Below are 26,026 nucleotides of genomic sequence, written 5' to 3' on the forward strand. Positions count from 1 at the left end.
TATACTTTTGCATGCACTACATTTAAGCCAAAGAGAAAATTACTGTACCGGTAAAAACAAATTAGCATGGAGATCAGTGACTGTCAATAACAGAAATATACACAAAAGCTTATTAGAACTACCATCTGGTTATTTGTTTCTAATTTTCTAAACTCGTGTGTTTTTGTCCGAAGATTTGTTTCATGATTTGTTTCCTCTCTGACCCCAGCAGAGGGCAGGAGTGCAAGGACCTGAAGGAAGCATATCCTTTCCCTGGCCCAGCCCAGCCCAGCCCACTTTAGCCCGGCTCGGCCTGGGTTCAGCGTGGGCCACATCGTGGTGTCTTTGGTCAGGCAGCCTGGAGCCCTTGGGTGCTGGCAAGGGGTGCGGGCGTCCGGGAGGGGCCCCCTCAAAAGCCATCTACGAGGGGCCACACCCACACAACCATTACGGTGTAGGCTGTTCTGGGCTTCTCCCGAGGCCGCCCGCCTGCCATTTTTAGAGCAGCAACACAGTAGACCACATACTGTGGCTTCAGGGAAGTGGGGGGAAGGAAAGGTTTCTTCTTTATTTTCAGTCAAAGTGCCAAAGGCTTTGGGAGAATTTCTGCAATTGCTCTCCGGTAGAAGTCTCTCTAGAGGAACTGTTTATCTCATATGTCCTTGAAAAAAGTGGAACAATCAACAGCTTTCAGAGTTAAAGACCAACATTTGTCCAGCACCATCCAGAGGAAATCAAACTCCCAGTACCTTTAATTGGTCTGTTTTACTTGTGTGGTTTGGTCTTTCTTTTGGTAATAAAAGAATAGATGAGATGAAAGCATCAAACTCAACTCCAAGATTTTGAGAAGCAAGTTGCAGCTGGTTTACACAGTCCTGCACAGTTTCAGGAGAGTATGTGGGTGAAGCATTGGGTGGTCTAAAGTGGAGAAGATTTGAGTTTCCTCTTGTTCACATATGGTGCGGGTTGGCCTTTTTGTTTTGATTTCAGGGGTTTCAGGTTATAAGAAAGTAAGTCCCCTTTAGGTACAACCTGCTTATTTTACTTACCTATAATGTAATTCTATTTCTGTATATGGTTTCCCAACCCCTTCCACACTTTGTTCAAGTACTTTCAGACTTTTTCCAGTTTAAGCTTGTGTCACATTTAGGTGTGAACCTTTTGCATCACATCAAGCAAACTGTTGATTTTAGCATCAACTCCCTTTCTTCCGATGCGGTCTTTGTCCATTTTCATTGCATGCCTTCTTATTGTTGAGCTTAAACCTCTAAATCACAACAGTCAAGAACATTTTACTGCTTTTGCACACAATCTCTCAGCTGTCAGGGACATCTGATACTCTTAGTCACCCGACTGAAACGTAGAGACAAATGTACTCTTTCGACCCACTTGAAGATCCCCCCTCTGCAGTGCAATGTGTCTGTCATAAATAAACGATTGTTCCAGCCCTCCAAACCACATCGTTATGGCTCAAAACGATCTAACGTAAAGCTTTGAACAATCGTCTGTTAGGAGCAAAGGAGCTGGAAAAGATGGAGGCTTTGTCTTGTGAGTGGCAGACCACAGAACTGGAGTGGATCTCTGAGGGAGAAGAGAAATGCAATACAGACAAAAAAAAATCCCAGTTTTAGTAGAGGCATTCACTAGGTTGTGTTTTGCAAGAAGAAAAACTTTTTCCAGTATAGATTTATAAGTATGAGTTGACAATGACCTTGTGGTGATAAGGTAAAAGTCAGGACAGAGGGCAAAAAAGTCAAATTATTCAAGAGTTTTTAAAATCTCTGAATTCTGAGAAATTAAGATTAAAAAGTATAGATCCTAATTCTGTGTAATTCATCCCAGTAGGAAGGGAAGTTCATTAAATGAAGAGAGCGGAAATTATATCCAGGGTGACAGAGAACCAGAGCTGACTGCTGGTGGCAAACACACGACACATGGAACAGATCACACCATGCATGGAGCTGGATTTGCCCATACAAAATAAAGAAACCCAAAAGAGAAAACCTCAATTTACTCCCTTTAAAAAACCCTTCCTTCTTTTCTGGCACAGCTCCACAAAGAAGTAATGAGCTCCCACCCAAACCTCAGCAACAGCTGCTGTCAGGGTCTGGGGGCACTGACTAAATAAATCTGAATCGGCGGGGGCAGACGGTAGGGTGGTCTACAGAAGCTGCTGGATATAAATTAGCATAACTTCAGAGATTACAATGCAATGTGTATTAATACATAAATACACATGATCCAGCAAAAAGTAGCAATAGGATTTGCCTTTTCTAAAACAAAAACAAAACTTTGTGAGTTATTTTCGCCCCCCGAACACATTTATGTTCCACTTATAGTGTCTCTCAAAGGTTTATACACCTACTAAAATGTCAGGTTTTTATAATTAAAAAGAATTCAAAACCTATCTCAAGATGTTCCACAAATATAATGTAAAGTATAGAATTTTTAAATTCAAGTAAAAAAACAAAAAATCTTGTTAGAGAAAAAGCATAAAACCTGCAATAACCTGGATGCATAAATGTGAACACTTTTACTAAGACTTTGTTGAAGTACCTTTTTGTTTGCGATGGACTAGCAACCTGTCCAGGGTGTACCCTGCCTCCCGCCTGTAGACTGCTGGAGATAGGCACCAGCTTTCCCGCGACCCACTATGGAAGAAGCAGTATAGAAAATGACTGACTGACTGACTGACTGACTGACTGACTGACTGACCCTTTTGTTCTGGTTCAGCATTCAGATTCAGTCTTCTTGAGTTCACACTGACTACAGTCCATCTGACTAACCTGAAATAAAGTTTAGCTAGCTTCTCAGACATTTTCTCATTTTCACCCTTTAGGTAAAGCTATATTTTGTCTGCATTCTTCACATTTCTGGAGTAAGAATGGAGAGTGATGGCGTTGCAAGTAAAAAAAATTCCCCAAAAAACCCCAATCTCCAGTGTTGGATATTATGAAACTGAACTAGAACCTTTTGGCCAAAAAATGCAAATGTTTGTTTGTTTGTCTGTTTGGCACAAATGGAACACAGCACTTCCCCAAATGAGCATCATTCCCACAGTTTAAAATTGTGGTGGCAGCATCATGCTCTAGATTTACTTTTCTTCAAATAGAACTGAGGTTTTCGGCAAGATGAAAAAAGATATAAATACTTAGTACCACATATAAAGCATACATCCAAACCAACAAAAGCATGACTGAATCGGTAGACAATAAAGGTTTTTCAAGGGCCTAGCGTGGTCCAGAACTAAACAGACAGAATATCTGACCGTGGGGCCACCTACAGAGGGCTGCGGAGAAGAGACGTGCTCCCAATGTTGTATATTTGGAGAACTTTTGCAAGGCAGAGCAAGCCAATATTGTCAAGCCAAGATGTGGCATTTGATAGACTCCCACCAAAGAAGACTGAATGCTAAAAGTGAATGAAGATGAGCTTCAAAAAATTATGAGTGTTAGAGCGAGCACACCTATAAAACTGGGATTTTGCACATTTGTTATTTTTCCTCTGAAACAATTTTACTTTTAAGTTGAATTATATAGACTAAATGCCACATTACATCTGGAAAAAGTTTGGAATTTTTTTTTCCACATAGACTTTGAGATCAATTGTCAGCTAAAATAGAAAATGCGGAGCTTCAAAAAGACACAACATAGCTTCAAGGGCCATTCACATTGCATTGCAGACAAGAACAGTGAGGTAAGATTATTTTGTAATTATCACATCACAACCAAGCAAAGAAAAAAATAAAGGTGGTCCATTTCTTAAATTTTATACTGTTTAAAACTAAAACAAAAAGGTTTTGATTATTTGCTCAAAACTCACAATTTTTTTGTTTTGTTGTTGAAGCAGCTACATTTTTGTGAGTTTTTTAAGAGCGTGATAGTCTCAGAACATGTATTGGTGAGTTAAAGTTTATGTATTTTTGAGCCAGGCAAGAGCGGCTTAGCGTTCATCACAGGCAGGTAAAAACCAACAATAGTGGATATGGCTGTAGCATCCGTTGCCAGTAATTTGCAAGTATTTTGCTTAGTAAAACAAAGTTATTCTTATCATACTGACTTTGTCAAGAGTTACAGTTACAGGTTCTGTATGAGCCATTTTTGTAGCAAACAGACAGGAAATCCTGAATTTGGAAAAGTGTATCTAGTTTTATGCTGTTAGAGTTTTTGGTTGACATTTGCTATGAATCAGAAAAAGGCGGACCCAAGATTCAGCCAGACACAGTACTGAAAGTTTAAAAGGTTTATTCAGCCACAGGAAAACATCACACAGGTAACACTCCTCACAGCTTCCAGGAATCACTGAGGCAGAAAGAGGGATTAGTGACATGTAGTCTCTCCAGATTTTGCAGGGATCAGAAAAGCCACTAACCTGCTTTTGTCCTGAGTGGAACTTGAAACCCAGAGGGGAAACCTCAGTGGGCGGCAGGCGGTGATCTCCACAGCACAGGTAAGAAGTGACTCCAGGCTGAATAATCCGAGGGCTAGGCTGGCTCAATAATCCAAGGACAGAAACAGGGTCAACGATCGGAACAAGAGGCGTCAGGCAAGGGGCAGGCAGAGGCATACACCAGATGCAGGAAACAAGGTCGACAACCTAAATCCAAATAGTCCGACAGGGAGCAGGCAGAGGCATAAATCCAAAAGGCAAGGCAGGGTCAAGAACAATGATCAGACAGGAAGGAACGCTGGATATCTACTCACACGAATGGCTTTCAAAAATCTGGCACCGTCTGCTTGTCAGAGTCGGGGCTCCACGAACGGCTTGACCTGAGAAACGTGGAACGTGGGGTGAATCCTCATGGAGTTGGGTAATCTCAGTCGTACAGCGACAGGGTTGATGATCTTGGAGATTGGGAAAGGTCCAACAAATCGGGATGCCAATTTCTGGGATTCTACCCTTAATGGGAGGTCCTTGGCGGAGAGCCAAACTTTCTGCCCCACCTGGTACTTAGGGGCAGGGATCCGTCTCCGGTTGGCCGTTCTTGACTGAACCAGTGACATTCTGATCATCAACCTCCTGGCCTTTCTCCATATTCTTTGGCACCTTAGGGCAACCGCTTGGGCGGACGGAACATTAGCTTCCCTCTCCTGAACTGAAAACATGGGTGGCTGGAAACCAAACACAACATGAAAAGGAGACAAACCAGTGGCACTTGATTGCATAGAGTTGATGGCATATTCAACCCAGGGCAAATTTTGTGACCACTTGGTCGGGTCAGACTCACATAATATACGAAGTTTGGTTTCAGCTTCTTGGTTGGCTCTCTCGGTTTGGCCATCAGACTGAGGATGAAACCCTGAGGAAAGACTAACAGAAATTCCCAACAAAGAACAAAACTCCTTCCAGAAACGTGACACAAATTGGGGTCCTCTATCGGAAACAATGTCATTAGGGATTCCATGGAGCCTGAAAACTTCTCGGGTCAATATCTCACCCATCTCCTTAACAGATGGAAGCTTCTCCAAGGGGAACCAGATGAACCACTTTTGAAAATCTGTCAATTATGGTTAGAAGTACAGAGTGACCATTAGAAACTGGTAGACCTGTCACGAAATCCATCGCAATATGTGACCATGGGCGAGGGGGAATTGGCAAAGGGTGCAACAACCCCGCAGGGGGGCGATGAGAAGGCTTGGCTCAACAACATTGAGTGCATTCAGCAACAAAGTCTTTGACATCCTTGACCAGCGATGGCCACCAAAACTGAGTTCGAACTGTCTGAATGGTTCTGCTAATTCCTGGATGACAAACTAAACGAGAGCAATGATAAGACTCCAGTACCTTAGGCACAAGGCGTTCAGGGACAAAACAGCGATCAGGTGGACATGATGGTGGGATAGGCAGATCTCTAATGGCTTCCTGGACCTCCCTTTCCACTTCCACTCGGGACACAGACAACCTGTCGGTTTCAGGAAGGATAAACTCCTCTTCACCCGCAGACTGAGATTCTTCAGGCTCTTGAATCCGGGATAGGGCGTCAGGTTTGCTATTTTTACTCCCTGGCCTGTAAGATAGGGAGAAATAAAAACGACCAACAAACAAAGCCCACCTAGCCTGTCTGGGGTTTAGCCGTTTTGCTGATTTCAGGTACTCCAAGTTCTTATGGTCAGTCCACACTATAAACGGCTCCTTAGTCCCCTCCAGTCAATGTCTCCACTCTGTCAACGCCAACTTGACAGCCAATAACTCTGTCTCCCACGTTGTAATTCCGCTCAGCCTGTGACAGAGTCCTTGAAAAGAATGCACATGGGTGAACACGATCATCCTCACCTCTTTCGCTTAATACAGCTCCGACCCCAGTGCTTGAGGCATCCACCTCCACGATAAACTGTCTCTCTGGGTCAGGAGACCGTAACACTGGAGCTGACGTGAAGAGTTCCTTCAATCTATTGAAGGCCTTCTCTGCATCCTTATTCCAGACAAATTTCACATTGGAAGAGGTAAGAGCATTTAGGGGAGTAGCAACCAGGCTGTAATTTCTAATAAACCTCCTATAGAAGTTTGCGAAGCCCAGAAATCTTTGAAGATGCTCGAGATCAGTTGGAAAAGGCCATTCCAATACGGCCTTAACCTTGGAGGGGTCGACAAGCACTTGATCTGGGGAAATGATGAAGCCCAAAAAGGAAGTGGTAGTTATGTGGAACTCACATTTCTCTGCCTTGACGAACAACTGGTTTTGGAGAAGACGCAGGAGAACAGCTCTGACATGTTTTCTGTGGGTTTCCAGATCTTGAGAATAAATCAGTATGCCATCAAGATAAACAAATATGAATTGACCCACCATGTCTCTTAGAACGTCATTGACCAATGACTGAAAAACTGCAGGAGCGTTAGTAAGTCCAAATGGCATGACCTTGTATTCATAATGGCCCGTAGGCGTGTTGAAAGCCGTTTTCCGCTCATCTCCTTCTCTGATTTGGACCAGATGATATGCATTCCTTAGATCCAGCTTAGAAAATATCTTGGCTCCCTGAATCTGATCAAAAGCTGTGTTCATGAGTGGTAAGGGATATCTATTTTTAACTGTTATCTCATTAAGTCCTCTATAATCAATGCATGGTCTCAATGAACCATCCTTCTTCCCAACAAAAAAGAAACCAGCACCTGCAGGAGAGGAAGAAGGTTGAATGTGCCGAGCCTTTAATGCCTCATCAACATAATTCTTCATGGCCCTGTGCTCTGGACCAGACAATGAATGGGTTCAACCTTTAGGGGGTGATGTGCCAGGAAGCAAATCAATAGCACAATCATATGGTCTGTGCGGTGGCAGAGCTGTGGCCTTGATTTTATTAAATACTTCCTTTAAATCATGGTATTTTTGCGGTACCTTGGATAAATCCGGATAGGTCTCCTCAACTTCATTCTCCACACTGACCTCCGTGGCAGCAGACAAAAGACAGTCAGCGGAACATGACTCAGACCAACCCAGAACTTCTTTTTTCTTCCAGTCAATGTGAGGGTTGTGTTTCTACAACCTGGAGGCCCCTTAGACTACAGGAAGTTCAGGTGAATTAATGATCATAAAAGTTACTTTTTCTTGATGATTACTTCCAACTGTTAAGGTAATCTCCTCCGTCCTGAGGTGTGAATTGTTCATGCTGTGACCATCCAAAGCTAGCACGTTTCTTGTGTCAGCTGACGGAATAAGTTTTATGCCGTTCTTATTTGCAAATGTTTCGTCCATGAATTCCGTATCTGCTCCTGAATCAATAAACACGGCCCCCTGGAGAGACAAAGAAGAGGTTTGAAAATGGGCAGGAAACAAGAAGGAGGAGGCAGATAGTTGACTTCGGCTCAGTAGAGACCTCCCTTCCTCTGCTGAGCCTGTCCTTTTAGTGGACACCTGAGTGCTAAATGTCCTTTCTCTCCACAATAAAAACAGAGCTTGAATCTTCTCCGACGATCTTTCTCATCAGGGGTAATCTTGGTTCTGCCCAATTGCATGGGCTCACAATTATCATTTTCCACAGTGAGAGGTGACCGACTCCTTCTCTCATACCGGTGTCCAGAAACCTGAGTTAATGATGAGCGACCCTTCTCATGGCGCTTCTCCTTCCTTCTCTCTGCCAGCCGAATATCAATGCGAGCAGCCAAATCCTCGAGTTGTTTCAGGGAAGAAGGATAGTCACGGGTCGCTAGCTCATCGTTGATGTCTTCGTTTAATCCTTTCATGAATGCATCCATTTGTGCTGCCTCATTCCAACGGCTCTCTGCAGCCAACAAATGAAAGTCAATTATATAGGTCGAGACAGGTTGATTACCTTGTTTGACGGACAATAATCCTCTTGCGGCCTCAAGACTTGGAATGACTGGGTCAAAAACTCGAATGAGTTCCTTGGAAAAAGTTTCATAAAGATCACAAGATGCAGACCTGTTATGCCATTCAGCAGTTCCCCACTGTTTTGCCTTTCCTGCCAGCAGAGATATAACAAACGCCACCTTGGAACGTTCAGTGGGAAAGGATGATGGCTGAAGCTCAAAATGAATTTCACACTGAGTTAGAAAAGCTCGACATTGGTCTGAGTCTCCCCTGAACATCTCAGGCGGAGAGAGGCGTGGGTCCCTTACCTCTGCTGTTGTCCGTGTTACTTGGGCGTGGTTTCTTTGTGACGGTGGTGGCTCAGAGACAAGATTGTCAGAACGTAATGTGGAAATTATTTCCTCCATGCCGGAACCCAACCAGGAAAGGGTCTCATTAACGTGGGTACGCCACTGTTGTGCTGGCGATGGGTCCATTGTTGGCCAGATTTTTCTGCTATGAATCAGAAAAAGGCGGACCCAAGATTCAGCCAAACACAGTACTGAAAGTTTAAAAGGTTTATTCAGCCACAGGAAAACGTCACACAGGTAACACTCCTCACAGCTTCCAGGAATCACTGAGGCAGAAAGAGGGATTAGTGACTTGTAGTCTCTCCAGATTTTGCAGGGATCAGAAAAGCCACTAACCTGCTTTTGTCTTGAGTGGAACTTGAAACCCAGAGGGGAAACCTCAGTGGGCGGCAGGCGGTGATCTCCACAGCACAGGTAAGAAGTGACTCCAGGCTGAATAATCCGAGGGCTAGGCTGGCTCAATAATCCAAGGACAGAAACAGGGTCAACGATCGGGACAAGAGGCGTCAGGCAAGGGGCAGGCAGAGGCATAAACCAGATGCAGGAAACAAGGTTGACAACCTAAATCCAAATAGTCCGACAGAGAACAGGCAGAGGCATAAATCCAAAAGGCAAGGCAAGGTCAAGAACAATGATCAGACAGGAAGGAACGCTGGATATCTACTCACACAATGGCTTTCAAAAATCTGGCACCGTCTGCTTGTCAGAGTCAGTATATATCAGGGAAGACACAGGTGCTTGGCATTCCACAGATTGCACTGCACTGCAGCAGTCACCAGATGCATCTCATCTGCTGATGGCAGCCAGGGAGACAGGGTAGAGCAGACGTGCCAGAATCATAACAACATTTTATGAAATTAAATAAAATGTATTTCCAATCATGGACAAGAGCAGTAATTTATCCTTCTTTCGACTTCTTTCGACTTTGCTAAAGGAATTGTTTTCAGCGGCCAAAGCTGGCTTTCAAAAGTTAACGTTGCAGTTTGAGTAAAATACACTGTCTTGCAACAGTGTCCATATCTCTCTCCGATTACATGGAGAACATCTGTGAATAGCAAAGCTGAAGTCTTGCCATAGATTCTTAATTGCATTTAGGTCTGGGCTTTGAATGACCTAAACCATGAATATGTTTAGATCTAAACCATTTAGATCAATCACCTTGTATGTTTAGTAACATTTTTCTGCGGAAGGAGAACCTCTGCTCCAGTTTCAAGTCTTTTTACCCTGTAACAGGTTTCCCTTCAGGGTCACCATCTTTTTAGTTACATCACTCTTCTCACAAACTCTGATCAGCTTATTTGCCCCTGCTAAAGAAAATCATCCCCACAGTTGTTATAATCCTGAGGTGTTAGGTTTTGGTTTTCATCTGTTATTATGTTTTTCCATCATTTCCCTTGTTGTTTATTATGCTCTATAAATCTTGCCATATTTTTTATTTATTTTTGCCATTGGGTTTTGCCATACAGGTTTATTTCTTTGTGCGTATTATTGTTAGGTGTATTCGTTAAGTTCATTCCTTTGTTTTTCTCTTGCGATTCTTGTGTGATTCTTGTGTTAGATCTCTATTTTCAACATTTTCAGTAGGGTTTCTTGCTGTCTCCATGCCTGTAACTCTGCCCTTGTTAGATGTCTTGTTTCTCCTGTCAAACGCCAGTAAGTCCACATTTGTCTTGCTTTATTAAATAACTTATTTTCACCTCTAAATAGCTCTGCATTTGGGTCTTTCACCAAACGAATCATGACAACAGCATGATGCTTCTGTGAGGGTGTTCAGGGTCATGTTCGATGTCAGTTTTTCACCACCTACCGTGTTATTTGTTTTTAGACCAAAAGCGTCAGTTTTCCTATGCTTTTTGCAGGTAATCCCCATTCCTTGGATAACAGGATGTATTATTTATATCTTCAAGTGTTTTTGAGTGGCTCTGTAACATGTTTTCCTGAATGGTAGTGGTCGTACTAGAGAGCTTTCAGCTAACAGCCTTCTGTACAAGTAACACAGCAGTGAAACCTTTGCAACACCTAATTATGTTGGTGCTGTGGCACATATCTGAACTGGAACCTTAAACAGTAAAGAGTTGTGGACTACCTTCACCTTTCTGTGGGTAAAGCATGCTATGAAGGCTTTGGGCACAGGTTGATAGAGAGACCTTGCTGACCGAGGAGTCACACAGGTTTCAAAAACCACAATGTACTCCTGCTTCTTACTATCCAGCCATATAAGCATCATGGTCCATAAGAACCTGTACATGACTTAATCTGTTAACTTGACCATAACTGACACATAAGGTGGGACTTAGTATCGATCATTTATGTAATCCCAGCCTAAACTGGAACTAATTAGTCATTCCCATTACACACCTCACTGCTGACTCACTGTAGCTGTACACAAGCTTAATGAATCCATCACTAAAAACAAGGAAATGGAAACAAAATGAAAGAAATTAAACCAAAAGCCCCAGGCAATTAAAAATATTTATGAGAAAAAACACGATTTCATGCTGCATGCTTTTACATAAACCTCTTGTCCTATTTAATAAACCACATGGCTCATTAGGTAAAGAAATAATAACATTAGTTATTTTCATCTTTCAGAAATACTGTTAGATGGTTTTCTGGCAGGCATTTTGATAAATTGCAGGAATACAATTACTTTCTAAAGTTCAAGTTGAAGTTATGCTACAAGACTTCCAGAAATTGCCAGTCCTTCGGATCTCTTTCTAATTTTTCTTAAAAACTGCATTTCATTTCTGTCACATACTTTTTCATGGAGCATGTTGAACAGAATCTTTTGATGATAATGTTGTAAAAACCTTTTTTCGTGTTGTTTAGATCTTATGTTGGATTTAAATCCTACATCAAACGTTAATATAGGTTTAATCATAACTAAGGTAAATGCTAGTTTTGTTTATCTTCATGCAGCTTACTGGACACCCAGCAGAGTCCAGTCAGAGTAGTAGTATCTCAGGAGCCCCTCTCATTTTGCATAACATGTATAAATAGACATTGAAAGACACTGTCATTGCTGCTATTGCACCATCATGAGCAATTGCATGCATGACGCCTGTTTGGGTCATTAGATGGCCACAGGTCTCCTCAACAGACAGCGAGATTACAGGCCAGATGTCAGCTTGTATACAGCATGAAGGCGTTTCACTGAGATTTGTTTAGGAGTAAATGGATTTTTGTATTCCTAGAGCTGATACTTGCTTGTAATACAGTGAATAACAAACAGCACATGCAGTCTGTTGCATAACATAATACCTCATTCATCATACTGCAAACATTGATTCTATGAGGGACAGTTTTTTGCATGAAGGTTAAAACAGCAGTTCCAAAAATAATGTAGGGTTTTTTTCTTACATCGGGAATAGTGTTCCCCCTGTTCAGACTTCAACAGTTTTGTTTAAGGATTAGGCACAAAGGAACATTTCAGATTTTTGATTTCCATTTTCCTTTTTACACAGGAGTAGAAGTTGGTAAGTGATGGTATGTGTTGTTGATTTACGTAAATAAAACATTTTCTTATATTTTTCTGTCTGAAGGAGTAATTCTTTTCTCCCCAGTGAACAATCTTTCTTACAAATATAAAGAAGTAACAGGATCATTTATGTTTCTCAGATTAACATTTATTATCATTACTACAATAGTTACACTTCAATCAGCCATTAGAGGAAAAATGTGACCATTATGTAATCTAATCAAGAATTAGAAACGACAAAAAATAAGTGTTTTAACCCTGAGTGTACTTTAATCTTTTGCCTCATTTGGTTTACTTTGATCCTGCACTTTTGTCAATTAGACAACTATAGCTACAAAAGCTGCTCCTGTATGATGCTATCACAAGAAATTAGCCAGTCTGTGAAGCAGGTGAGACAGCAAGCTATCCAGCAAGGTGCTTTGTATACACAAGATGAATGCAGCTGTACAGAAAAAGATGGCGGAGAGGGAGAGGCTATGATGTGCTGCTGTGGTTACACAGATCGAGGTATTACAGGAATTTCAATGTTTTTAGATCAAATATTTTTTTGTTAATAATATTACCTGGATGCATCTCTTTCCCAGCACTAGAAAACGGTTTTAGTGGAAGAAGCAGAATTTCTTACTGTGGTCCAGATCTTGTTGCATCACCTCAAAATGAACCAAAGTGGGTGTTTGTAGCTTCAGTTCCATTGACTACCTGCCAGCTTGGCTGATAGGGAAATGGGCATAACAGCTGTCCAAACAGCCTTAAGGGTCGTCCTCTGGCACGGGGGAGCAACTGGTTTGTCTGGCCCAATACTTGGATGTTTAGATGATTACCCGCATCTAATCTCTCCTGAATCTTGTGATATGAAAGAAATTATATTTTCAGAAATGTCAAACAAAATTAGATGAATGTAGCAAAGCATACAATGCACACTTAAACATTTATTACAACTGAATATAGAGGGTGGTCAGTCCTCAATTCTGACTTGGCTGAGCAAGACTTCCTCCTGGTTCTGTGCTTCTGTTTCTCTCTGTGAGAGCCAGAACTCAGCTGCCCCGGGAGCCACCAGCTCCTGGTGAAGGAATCCCTGTAAGGACCTGAGTAGCCATCATAGGTGGACTTCGGGAAATGCGCCGCCATGTAGAGCAAGGCAGACATATTTTCTCTACATTCTTTAGACTCAGACAGACACAGGACGTAAACAAACTAATCTTGCTCATGTCTGGATCTGATTTCACATACTAACATAGAATTCTACTGAATGCTTGCAGTATTTTTTATTATAATGACTTCCAATTAAAATATGATTCATATAAGAGATACATATACAATTCACATATAATAACATTCACCCAGGCTGTTTTATGAGAATAACACTTCAGGGTAAAAAAAAATCATATTTTAAACAAATGAGAGATTGTTATGACTTAATCTAATTTTCCTACTAAAGCATTTTGAAGGGCCTTAGTGAAAGCAGTTAAATGAGTGTGAATGGTCAAATCTGAGGTAATGGTGCACCCTAGTCAGAGCTTCTAATCCTTGTTGACCCCATGCTCCACGTAATTGTGATCACATATGGTGCATAAAAAACATTGTATCCACTGGCTGAAATACAGTCTGCTAGTGGTGAAATTATTTGAAACCCCCAACATGCAGAGGGAGAGCAGTGAAGCAAGGAATGTCATTTTATTAAAAGTATGTTGTCCCTTTTCATGTACGACTTTATGAGAGAACAAGAAACTGACATCTGATGCCAAAATCAGCAACATCAGCACCAAAAATGAACATGAAGTTAATTGCTCTGTTGTATAACCCAAAACACAGTCTCACTGTCTATTTGTCTCCCCCTTGCCCTCTCCGTTTCTCCCCCATTTCTATTGCTTCCCCATTTTCCGTTGACAAGCTCTCTGAATCTTTGACCACACAGCCTGGAAAAATAGCACGGAGTCATGCTGCACGGGAAGTCTATCCCTGACCCTGATTCCCTCTCACCACATTTCCATCAGCAGCAGAGTAAAACACATCTAATCATTTCAATTTTCCCCCTCTGTTGCAGTATTATTAACAATGTTAATTTTCTGAGGGCTACAGCCTGGAGGGGAATGTCAAGGGAAATGCATTATGGCAAGATATTCCATTGATCCACCATTATGCACATTTTCATCGTCCCTGCAATGGCTTAATGTTACCAAGAAACCAATTTAAGACAAATGTAAAAAACAGCAGCCTATTCAGCCTCAAAAGAAAAATACATTAAAACATTTTATGCAGTGTCAAGATGTAGATGTCATCTAAGATTTGAAGATTTTCTTTCATATGTGTCAGATATGTTTGCTCAGCTTTTGTGAATTATAACTACTGTGAAAATCAGCAGTCATACTGATGAATCCAGGACTGATGTGTGCACAAAGAATAATTTAAGGCTAATATGACAGCACATCAATAAAAGATGCATTTCCGGTTTTTGGACTGAAAAGCCTGTTTGGGCTATGGGGGAGACTGGAGTTCATGGCCAGCAATCAAGGGGAAGAGGTGAGTTCATCCTCATCAGTCCATTACAAGGCTACACAGAGACACAGAACCATACCCACTGACACCTAGGAGGTATTTAAAGAACCCAGTTTACTTACACTTTCTGGGAGGAAGTCGGAGGACCTGGAGAGAATCTAGACACGCAAACTCAACACAAAAAGGCCCAAGCAAGGATTTACAGCCAAGACCTTCTTGCTCTGAGGCAACAGTGATAACCACTGAGCCTCCGTCCTGCATGTTTTGTTCTATTTCTGCTATTTTACATGATCTGTATACCTTGATACTTGCTCTTTACTCCACTGGAAATATTTTTTTTATGTTTAAACTACTTAAAGTTACATTCTGCAAACCCTACATATGAAAGCTAAAATAAAAGATTTTACTTAGGTGTTAAATATTTCCTAAGGAAATATTTAACCCTTAAGTAAGTACATACCCCTGCCTTCCCTGAAAACATGACTTCCTATACAGTTAATTAATACTTTCTTGTATTTGGTCAAACATTAGATATATCTATACCTAAACTTTTTTTTTTATTTCCTTGCACGCTTATGGCATACTGAACCTGAGATTGCACTGAGTCATTGACTTTTTGGCACACCCTCATCTTGAGCTAGGATGTGGAGACAGACAGTTAATTGCATAGAGTGGAGTCATCACAAGATGCTCACTAATCTCCATCAGTACTTTCTACACGGTCCTGGACTGAAAACAGAGATGATGCCAAGGCCCAAAACCAACCAAGATTTGTCATTAACTGCTGTAGCACAAGGCTTGTCCACAACAAACAAGGATAGGTGAGACCAAGAAATCAGGAAGGTACACAGCTACAAAATTGTATATTTTAATCTTTATGAAGTGTAAGTAGCAACCATAATCATAATCTTCGCCCAATATTTCCCCTTTTTAAAATATTTGTATAAAAGAGAGCTTATTCCTTTCATTGACAATTTGTGTCCACTTCTCCAAAAGAAGACTGAACAAGTTAAAAACCTGACTTTGCAATAGCACTGAAAGCCTTTCAACAGGCTGAGCAACCAGCCATGTGGACCAACAAAGAAGGAACTTTATTTTACAATGTCATTAAAATTAAGTGCAAAACACATTCCATCTATGAATTTAAGAATGGAGGCAATACATGTATAATTGTCATTCAACAGTCATTGTTTTCTTTATTTTATCCACCTGGTGTTTATGAGGTAGCTTTGCAGCAGAAACCACCTGAGACATCCAATACTACAGTATCTACATAAACATGCCCACCCAGTGCTCCAAGAACCCCCGAGCCTACATCGCCCTTACCCAAAAATCCCAACCACACCGGGCAGAAAACAGCAAATAGAGTAGAGAAAGCTTTTTGATGAGGCTGTTATAGGACCGTAACATGTTCTCTAATTATAGATCTCACTTGCTCTCTTTTGAAGACAACAGTAAATGGGAACACGCCAAGGTTTTAGATTACGACGAGTCTTATAAAATAGGGAAAAGCGTCCCTTTGCGGGACTAGTTCGCAGCAACTTGGAAGGGCTTTTTTAATTAACCTTCCCTGTCATTTCACCTAAATGTAAAGCATTAATGAATTCTAAAGGAAAAAAGGACAATTTCACTTAAAAACAGGACAGACCATAAGTCAAATGAGAGGGGAGGGAAATGCCTCAGAAAGTGTGAAAAGATTGCCACGTAACACATGTATGAATGAGGATTTAGATGATAGATAGATAGATAGATAGATAGATAGATAGATAGATAGATAGATAGATAGATAGATAGATAGATAGATAGATAGATAGATAGATAGATAGATAGATAGATAGATAGATAGATAGATAGATAGATAGATAGATAGATAGATAGATAGATAGATAGATAGATAGATAGATAGATAGATAGATAGATAGATAGATAGATAGATAGATAGATAGATAGATAGATAGATAGATAGATAGATAGATAGATAGATAGATAGATAGATAGATAGATAGATAGATAGATAGATAGATAGATAGATAGATAGATAGATAGATAGATAGATAGATAGATAGATAGATAGATAGATAGATAGATAGATAGATAGATAGATAGATAGATAGATAGATAGATAGATAGATAGATAGATAGATAGATAGATAGATAGATAGATAGATAGATAGATAGATAGATAGATAGATAGATAGATAGATAGATAGATAGATAGATAGATAGATAGATAGATAGATAGATAGATAGATGAGTCAGTGTTTATGATTGCATGCACCGGCCTTTGTACTTATATTCACACCCCTTCTGGGAGAAGAAAACGAAGCAATGAAGGTCAGTTGCAGAGCAGACTGCCAAATATAGCCGCTGTGTTCATGTGAGGGCCAGACTCTCCAGAACGACAAGCCCTGCTCTGACCATGCCCTGTAATTGAGGAGAAAATAAGGACAGAAATTATATGTTTATTTTTGACAACAATTTTAATCTTCTGTGCTCTCCTTCAGAAAATGAGACGCCTACAAAAAAAAGGCGCTGCGAATCTGTTTTCTGCTTTGAGGCTTAGAGTTCAGTTTTTGACCTTTTTGGCACAACAATAAATACAATTTTAAAGAACCAACTTTATCTGGTGTTTAGAAAATATAATTCCACATTTAAGCCCTAAAAACAAGAGAGGTCTGTTTAATTCATCTTATAGTCTATGTTAGATGATGTTTCTTTCAAATGTGTAACAATGTCAGAAAAATAGTCGAAAAAGACTTGTCATCCATTACCTGAAATAAGGAAAAGTTTAGCTTTCTTTCTGGACGAAGGCCCTAATATTATCTGTCGCTGTTTTTATTTTGATATGTGTTACACATATTCTTTAAAATAACAATACAAATTTAAATTCATTTTATTCAGAGCATTAAATAATATGTAACTACATCATTACATAGATTAAAATGTAATATTTTCATTTATTTTTTATTTTTATAAAAATATATTTTTCTTTAAATATGTATAATACAGAGAGTTGTGAAAAGTTAATCCCCTTTAACAGATGTCTTCTGCTTTGGCTGTTTTGCCACTTGTAAATGTTTCAATTCATCAAACAAATGTTAACACCAGAGAAACATAACCTGAGTAAATACAACGGTTCTTTTTAAGGGAAAACATCTATCCAAATCCACCAGGTATAAAAGCCTTATAGCTCTTTGTGCCACCTTTAGCTACGATAACTGCTACAATAAATGTTTGTGATAACTGCCAGTGAGTGTTATATCCAGATTTGACAAGGCCACTTCCAAACCTTCATTTCATTTTTGCAAGGCAATCAGATGTGGACTTAATGGTGTGCTTGGGATAATTTTACCGTTGTATGATTGCAAATATTTGAGCTTAAAGTTATGAAATGACCGACAGACATTCTTTTTCAAGATTTTCAGGTAAAGAAGAAACTTCATAATTCAATCAATTACAGCGAGTCATCCAGGTCGTGAAGCAGCAAAGCAACCCCAGGTGTTCGCACCACCACCTTGTTTGACTGTAGGCTTGATCTAATTTGAAAAGCTGTGTTCATTTCATTCCACATGTATCAAGACTCACACTATCCAAAAAGTGCCACTTCTGACTCATTAGTCCAGAAAATATTTTTTGCGTTCTTCCAGGTTTTTCGTTGATGCACTCTTACGTAATTTTGATAGGTTTCCCACTCATGGGAAGGTTCACCACGTTTTTATTTGTATTATCCAATTGTAGATAATGTCTTCTACTATGGTCCACTGGAGTCCTAAAGCCCTAGAAATGTATTTTTTAATCCTTTCTAGACTGAAAGATAACACATTGTTTTTTGTGTTTCTGAATTTCTTTAATTGGTGCATAATGTGTAACTTTTTGGGATATTTTAGCCTACTTGATGCTCTCTGACAGAGGTTCTATTGAAGTGTTGTTTTATTCTACATATCAGTTTTCAGACCTGTGTGTGGCTTGTGAACTCAGTTTTCCATAAAAAATAAAAAAATAAAAAAATAAAAAAACATGTAGTTAATCAAATTATTTAGATAGATAGATAGATAGATAGATAGATAGATAGATAGATAGATAGATAGATAGATAGATAGATAGATAGATAGATAGATAGATAGATAGATAGATAGATAGATAGATAGATAGATAGATAGATAGATAGATAGATAGATAGATAGATAGATAGATAGATAGATAGATAGATAGATAGATAGATAGATAGATAGATAGATAGATAGATAGATAGATAGATAGATAGATAGATAGATAGATAGATGATAGACCTTTGTTTCATTTATAACGAACATGAAACATATAACAAGCAGTCTTTCCAGCCGTTTCCGCCCCTTAATGTTTGAATTTATTCTAATTGATGTGATAATCTCCTTTTTATTTTATTTAACGACTTGATCCTTTTCCTCTCGACTTGCCTCTGTAGTGCAGCCGCTTTAACCATCTCACTAATGTCTAAAAATGCAGTTAACGACATTTGGGAATATTGGAAACAGAGAGAGGCTTTGAACCAGAATAATAAAACCTCGGATATGGAAACCACAGTCTTACTCAACTTAATTTCCTTTATTTGTGTGGCGAAGGCGTCTTAGTATTATTCTCGACTCAGAAAACGCAGAAGTTTGGTTTTCGGTTATACTTATCTGTAAATTGTAAAAGTTTAAACTTGAAAGTTGAAACACGGGTTGTATCCGTGGAAATACATTTCTGATGGGTATATTTTCTTGATCCTTCAGACTCAGAGCCCTGGTCGCAGTCGAACAAATAAATAAAATCAGGGAAATTGAAATAAAGTCCATCTTGTGCTTAAAATCACTTTTATACAGCATAAGAAATTGAAAAATGTTTTTCTCTTTCATGGAGATGGGATGTCCTCGTTTTTTAAGCCACCAATCTCCGTCCGTTTCCCTCCATCTTTTGGTTTTTTTTTTATTGCCTCTTAGCAAGTCTTCAAAGAGCCCAGAGCCTATAATTAGGGGGCGGGCCCAGAGCGCCTCAAAACGCTTCCCCGCATTGGAGCCCGACTCCATCCGAAGTGTCCCGGGACTCAGAGCTGCGCCTCTCCCTCTGCCCTCAGCTTCCTAAAGGATTTAGTTTCTCAGGGATGGCCGCATCTGTTTTGGAGGTAGGGAATGTAATTGTAAGTACGCTTTACTTCTTCTCCGTGAAACAAGTCAAGCTTGATGATAAGAATATTGTTACATTTTCATTTTGAGTGAGGAAACGCAGTTTTGTTCGAATGTGTATGGGGTCCACTTTAAGTTTAATTTACTAGAACATAAAAGGTAAAAAGGAAGAAAATCTCAGATATTTAATTTAAATCAACATAAAAGTTTACAACTCAATAATATGTTCTTCAGTGGAGTCACTCCTGACAGCAAACAGAGCTTTAAACAATTAGAAAGAGTTTAAAGTAACTTTATTTCCTGTGGTTGCAACAAAGCCTGCAAAATAATTTATATAATCCTAAAGAATGTGATGAAATATCATTAATTACAACTTTAAGCAAATTTGGGATTCATTCTGTTCAATCCAAGTCATAATAATTACATTTAGTTATTCTAAACTGAATTTACTGTCCATCATTAATCAAAATTGAAGAATGTATTTTTTAAACTGTAAAAAAAGAATAAAAATCCCAAATACTGTAACAATCATGTGTGAGTGTCGGTTTGTCAGTCACACAGCAGTAAAGAACTAGAAACGCTAAACTGTGAGTACTGAACAGCAAATTTTATGAAAAATACATTTTCATTTGTAAAATGTTTTGGTTTCAAATAGTTCATTGGGTATGCACAACATTTTGGTAATTAAACAAAACCCAAATAATTTGTGTATTATGTATGTGTGAGATTTTGTAGTATTTGAGTTCCCACTGTTTGCATTTTGGGAGAATTTGAATGGTTGTAAAGAAATTTTAAGCACCATTAACTGTAAATTTAAGAACAACTTGTTAACAGAGACTTAATATCAGCAGAGTGTGCTGCTATGACTGATTAGAACTTTTACAAGATTGAGCATCCGCTGCCTTGACCTTTCTGTAAATGTTGAGAGCTGGAAAAGAAAACAAATGTGTCAGTCAGACATCCATTTTTTATTAGAGCTGACACTTACAGAGGCAGTGGCAAGCAGCCATATCCTGCAGACAGATCGTTTCACTTTCCCCCTCTTGTCTTTTTTTTTTACTATTTTGGTCTCCAGGAAGACGCACGCTATGGCTCCAGTCCTCTGGCTATGTTAACTGCTACCTGTAACAAGTTCGGTAGCACCAGCCCCATCAGGGATTCAGCTACACCTGGCAAAACCGGCAGCTCTCCAGTAAAGAAGCAGTACACCATGACTTCTGACCTTCAGATCGCCAAGAATGGCCGAGCGTCGGACGGCAGTGGTCTGACGGACTCCTACACAGGCTCTTTCACCACGGCTGGAGGAAGCGGTGGGCTGCTGAGTCCCACTGGAAGCCCTCCACCTTCGGCTGGAGGTTACACTTCAGAGTACAACCCTTTCTCCCACTCCTTCCAGACCTCTGTGTCCCAGGACCCATCTCTTTTAGTGTCTAAGACCCATGCTACCCCTGCCGACTGTCTCACCAGTGTGTACACCTCTCTGGATATGACACACCCGTATGGCTCCTGGTATAAGGCTGGTATCCACCCCGGCATAACTGCTGCTCCAGCCAATGCCACGTCCTCCTGGTGGGACGTGCACCCCAACTCCAACTGGCTGTCAGCGACACAGCCCCAAGCTGACGGGGGTCTCCAGGCATCACTTCAGCCTGTAGCCCCACAAGCATCCCTGAGCCCTCAGCTCCCAAGTTACAGCTCAGATTTTACACCACTCAACCCAGCCCCGTATCCCTCTGTGGGACTGGGCTCATCCTCACACCTCCTCCAACCATCCCAGCACATGTTGCCCCAGGACATGTACAAGCCCAAGCCTGTATCAAACACGGGGCTAATTGAGAATTCAATGGGCCTAAAGCCTGCAAGGGGATCTGGAGGCTACAGCGGAGGGGCTACACCCAGTAGGTCTTCATGTGACTGCCCCAACTGCCAGGAGCTAGAGAGGCTGGGAGCCTCTGCCGCCTCCCTGAGGAAAAAACCTGTGCACAGCTGCCACATCCCAGGCTGTGGGAAAGTCTACGGCAAGGCTTCCCACCTGAAAGCCCACCTGCGCTGGCACACCGGTGAGAGGCCTTTTGTGTGCAATTGGCTGTTCTGCGGGAAACGCTTCACCCGCTCAGATGAGCTGGAGAGGCACGTGCGCACCCACACACGAGAGAAGAAGTTCACCTGCTTGCTGTGCAACAAACGCTTCACCCGCAGCGACCACCTCTCAAAGCATCAGAAGACCCATGCAGATTCCACGATGCAGGGTAAAACTGTAGCTGTGGAAGGAGAAACGGACCCTCGGACTGAAGACACACCTGAGCTCAACTCCAATGCTGTGCCAACCAGTCCTGTTGCTGATCAAATCTCCAACGGAGATGAGAAGACCACCACACCCAATGGAGCAGAGAACAGCAGTGGATTGTTAGAGATCTGACTGTCTTAATTTTCTCCACCAGCATTATCTTTTCACATTTCACATTTCACAAAAAATAAAAACAAACAACTTTCAAATGAAAATGAAAAGAAAAAAAAATTAAGACAGTGTTTGGACTTAATATGATAAATGACTGAGCATGTAGCAACCACATGCAAGTACAAGAAAAGACAAACAAGCCTGCAGTCATACAGGCAAAATTGTATGCAGACACACTGTCCAAATACACACAACAAAAACCTTGATGTATATGAGCACAAATATTACATGCACACGTGCACCATTTCCATGCACAATAATAACTATGAGCAAATGCACACACATATACAGTGTAATGCATTCATGTATGCATGGGCACCCACAAAAAGTCTGCCTGCTCAGACCCACATACGAGTAAACATTTTCATGTGGACATTTATCTGCACACATTTCTGCCTTTTAAATGAGACAAACCACTGGGGAAATGTAATCTGCAAAAGCAGAAGGAAAAGAGCTCCAAGGCAGCAAAAGGAAACCGGTTTTAGAACAAGACTTACGGTCGGGATGACGGAGTCAATGAAGCGTTGCATGCCTGGAGTGAAAAAATCAGATTTACAGCTGTACTCTGATACTTATTCAATATTCCTGAAATAGACAATCTAAGAGCTACTTGTTGTCAGAGACGCCATGATGAACGTATTGCATTGTATTTGCTGTTAGCTTCCTACTTTGTCTAATTTAATTTCATATTTACATGAATAATCTAATTTATGTTTTAAATTATACAACACAGGGGATTATCTTACATGTTGTGGTAAATATTATACATAAAGGGAAATTTAAGGTTGAAGCTGGCCAAGAAGGAAAAACATGGTGAATTAAATTAATACTTTTTTCTTATTTATTAGTTATGAGTTGGAATTTAGGAAGTATGTTATTAAAGTTTTATTTATAGATCTTGAGTCTTATGTGTGCATTACCTAATTCTGTAACATTTGTAATTGTGAATTCTGCCACACCATGCAAAGCAATAAATTAAAGGGCTTCCTAGATTGTTTTAACATACTATATATAGTAATACCAATATATAGATCTGGTTAGGTATGGTATTTTTCTACTTTTTTTTATGCATTTTCTATTTTTCCTTATGAAAAGATGTCTATTTTACTGCAGCTGGCAAAAAGCTTAATTTTTTTGGTTCACACAGGAGCTACCAGTGTTTGCTGGCTTGTTGTGAAATGTGTTTAAATGAGTCTGTAAATAGTGTTAAAGCAGAAAACCTCAGAAATGTACACATGTTGTAAAATTCATGGAGCAGAATTATGAATTTATGGTGCTTTCGAGAGTGAACAAACTGAAAACAAGTATTTCATTTGCTGGTTTTATTGTCTATGCAAAATCATTCTGACTTGACTAATAAATAAAAGAATAATTAATCTGTCACTCTTTTGCACTGACTTCAATCCTCTGTGCTTCGTCCCGATTCCCTCCACTCGCTGATCTTCCTTTCATATCCTTCTACCTCCTTAGAGCTGAGCAAATCGTTTCATTATCTTGCAGCAACAAAACAAAGCCGTCCACTGAATTGAAGTCCTAAGTCGACACAATGACCCCATTTCAGGCAGCCACTGTAGTTACATTTAGGACAATTATTCCACTTTGCAACCTGAAAGGGGTAATTACTGTGATTGATGCTCCAGCAGAGTCAGGCGAGAGAAGAAGAGGGGATTAGGACAGGGGAGCTGCGGTTATATTGTTTATGGGGTCAAACAAAGACCCCAATTAGGGCAGGAGGCTTGAAGAAAGATGAGACCTGGAGAAACAAATGCAGAGAAGAAGCTGAGCTGACCAACAATTATGTTTTGCAAATTGAGGTTCTTCTTGTGTGCGGTTCTTTACCAGGGTTTCTGTATGAGTTAACGGTCAGATGTGGAAACTCATCTCTTTCTGTCAAGTTTCTGTCAGGCTTTTCCAGACTAATAAAAATACCTCAGGAGGGAGGAGTTCCCACGCTGCGTTAGAGGTTAAACAACCAAGAAGAGACCAAATGAGCCCTTAAACAGATGCTTTGTGAAGTTAAGCAAGCAAAAAGTATCTTTAGTTTGTTAAAAACGAGGTTAGTGACAGGTGACTTTGCATTATGATAGGGCATATTAGCAAAGTAGACAAAAGTTTTCTCTGTCGTTGAACTTTAAAAAATATTGCCATGTGATAACCACAAACTTAAATTTATTAGACCGAGTTTTTATGTAGCAGACAAACAAATAGCGGCACATAATTTCAGGGATGAGAGGAATATGCTTGTTTTTACACGTGTTCCACTTAACTGACAGGTGGGCAGGGAGAACATTAATCAGAGAAGCAACCAAGAGGCCCATGGTAACTGAGTGAGCTGCAAAGACCTACAGCTCAGATAGAATTTGTTAACAGGGAAACTGCAGTAAAAGCTCTGCTCTTTACAAAGTTCTTTATGGATGAGGGGTGAGAAGAAAGCCATTAGCCTTGTTTGCTACAAGCCCTGCAGGGGACACCGCATACATGCCAAAGAAGGTGCTCTGGAAATATACATATAAGTAGATAAGGTCAAAATAAAACTTTTGCACTACATGCAATACACTATGTGAGGCAGAAAAAACGACACTACACATTACCCTTAATTTTTGCTATGGTGATGCTTTTTTTTATCAGGGACTGGGGCGCTGATCAGAGATGATAGATGGACTGAGCTAAATATGAAATAATACTGCAAAAAAAACTACATGTCATTTTCCTTCCATTTTGAAATTTTGCAACATGTTATGTTGGACTGTCATAAAAAAATCCCAATAAAATATGTTAAAGTTTGTGGTTGCAACTTGATAAAATGGGAAAAGTGTATGTCAAGTGAATAATTTTAAAGGGAACAATATTTTTCCGATAGATTTCTTAACCATTCAATTTAAATGGAACAGCCAAACGAAATAACACCAAGAAAGCACTGTTTATACTGCAGAAGAAGAGACCAGTACAGCTGATGCTCCATGAAGGTACCAACTCTTCTACTGTAACTTTTACACATCCCAGGCTGCATGGTTCCAATTTAGGGCTTCTAATGAGCTGTAGTTGAGGTCAATTTTATATAAAACGTCCTCGGGCCGACTTTGTCATCAGGGACGAATATGTTTATGGTGTTCTGAAGTGGGTGCACGGTCCAGTCCACAGGATTAAAGGCAAACATGGGCAACGGGGAATGGCTTGGGTGTGTCTGGCCAGCAAATGAGGGTGGGGTTGTGGGGAGGGGGTTAAGAAGATGGTCAGTGGCTTTAAAAACCATCCTCTGCTACTGGCATTTTTTTTGTCTGTCTAAAATACACTCTTGGTGGTGGCATAATGTAGCACTGACTTTATTTTTACTTCTTTTACTTAGAAAGCCAGGAAACATTAAGTGTTGCTTCAAACAAGGTCGTAAAAAGAAAAATATACATGCAGTGACACATAGAGACTGAAGCAGAAACTGGACAATCTGTTCCATATGCTTTACCCACAGGTCCTCATTTACTCCATTTAGAAAATCAAATCACTGCAGACTTAATAAGACTGAAAACGATAATTCCAGAGGATCCCAGAAGAAACACCTGTTAAAGCCATCACACATATAATTTCCAGTCTAACAAGAAGAGGAAACTTTAAAACATTTTCTCATGCTATGTTTGGTTTAGCTCTCAGACTTCATGAGTTACATAAACTTACTCTAAATGACTCATTTCTGGTTGGAGGGAGATCGCAGACTTTTATAATTTTTTACAATGTCTTGCCAGTGTATAAAAAAAATGTTAAAGAAATTCCATTGGTGTACTGGAATTTCTTTAACAATTTTTTTTACATCTTAAACACAAACATTATTTTATGATTTTATGTAACAGACAAACAAACAAACAA

The 26,026-nt window shown here is 40.1% G+C and overlaps 1 protein-coding gene across 2 annotated transcripts; it reads left to right on the plus strand.

Annotated features, from left to right (window-relative positions):
• Positions 1–19,598: 19,598 nt before the first annotated feature.
• Positions 19,599–23,551, plus strand: sp7 (Sp7 transcription factor). Of its 2 annotated transcripts, none has more exons than XM_047348891.1 (2): positions 19,599–19,724; positions 20,786–23,551. In XM_047348891.1, exons 1-2 carry the CDS (start codon positions 19,689–19,691, stop codon positions 22,127–22,129), a joined length of 1,380 nt encoding a protein of 459 aa, XP_047204847.1. In that variant the 5' UTR covers positions 19,599–19,688; the 3' UTR covers positions 22,130–23,551. The 2 variants fall into 2 exon arrangements, with proteins under 2 accessions (XP_047204847.1, XP_047204848.1); XM_047348892.1 differs by having other exon boundaries at positions 19,630–19,709.
• Positions 23,552–26,026: the final 2,475 nt, after the last annotated feature.

The sequence above is a fragment of the Girardinichthys multiradiatus genome, chromosome 20 (genome assembly GCF_021462225.1).
Source record: "Girardinichthys multiradiatus isolate DD_20200921_A chromosome 20, DD_fGirMul_XY1, whole genome shotgun sequence".
Classification (NCBI taxonomy): Eukaryota; Metazoa; Chordata; class Actinopteri; order Cyprinodontiformes; family Goodeidae; genus Girardinichthys; species Girardinichthys multiradiatus.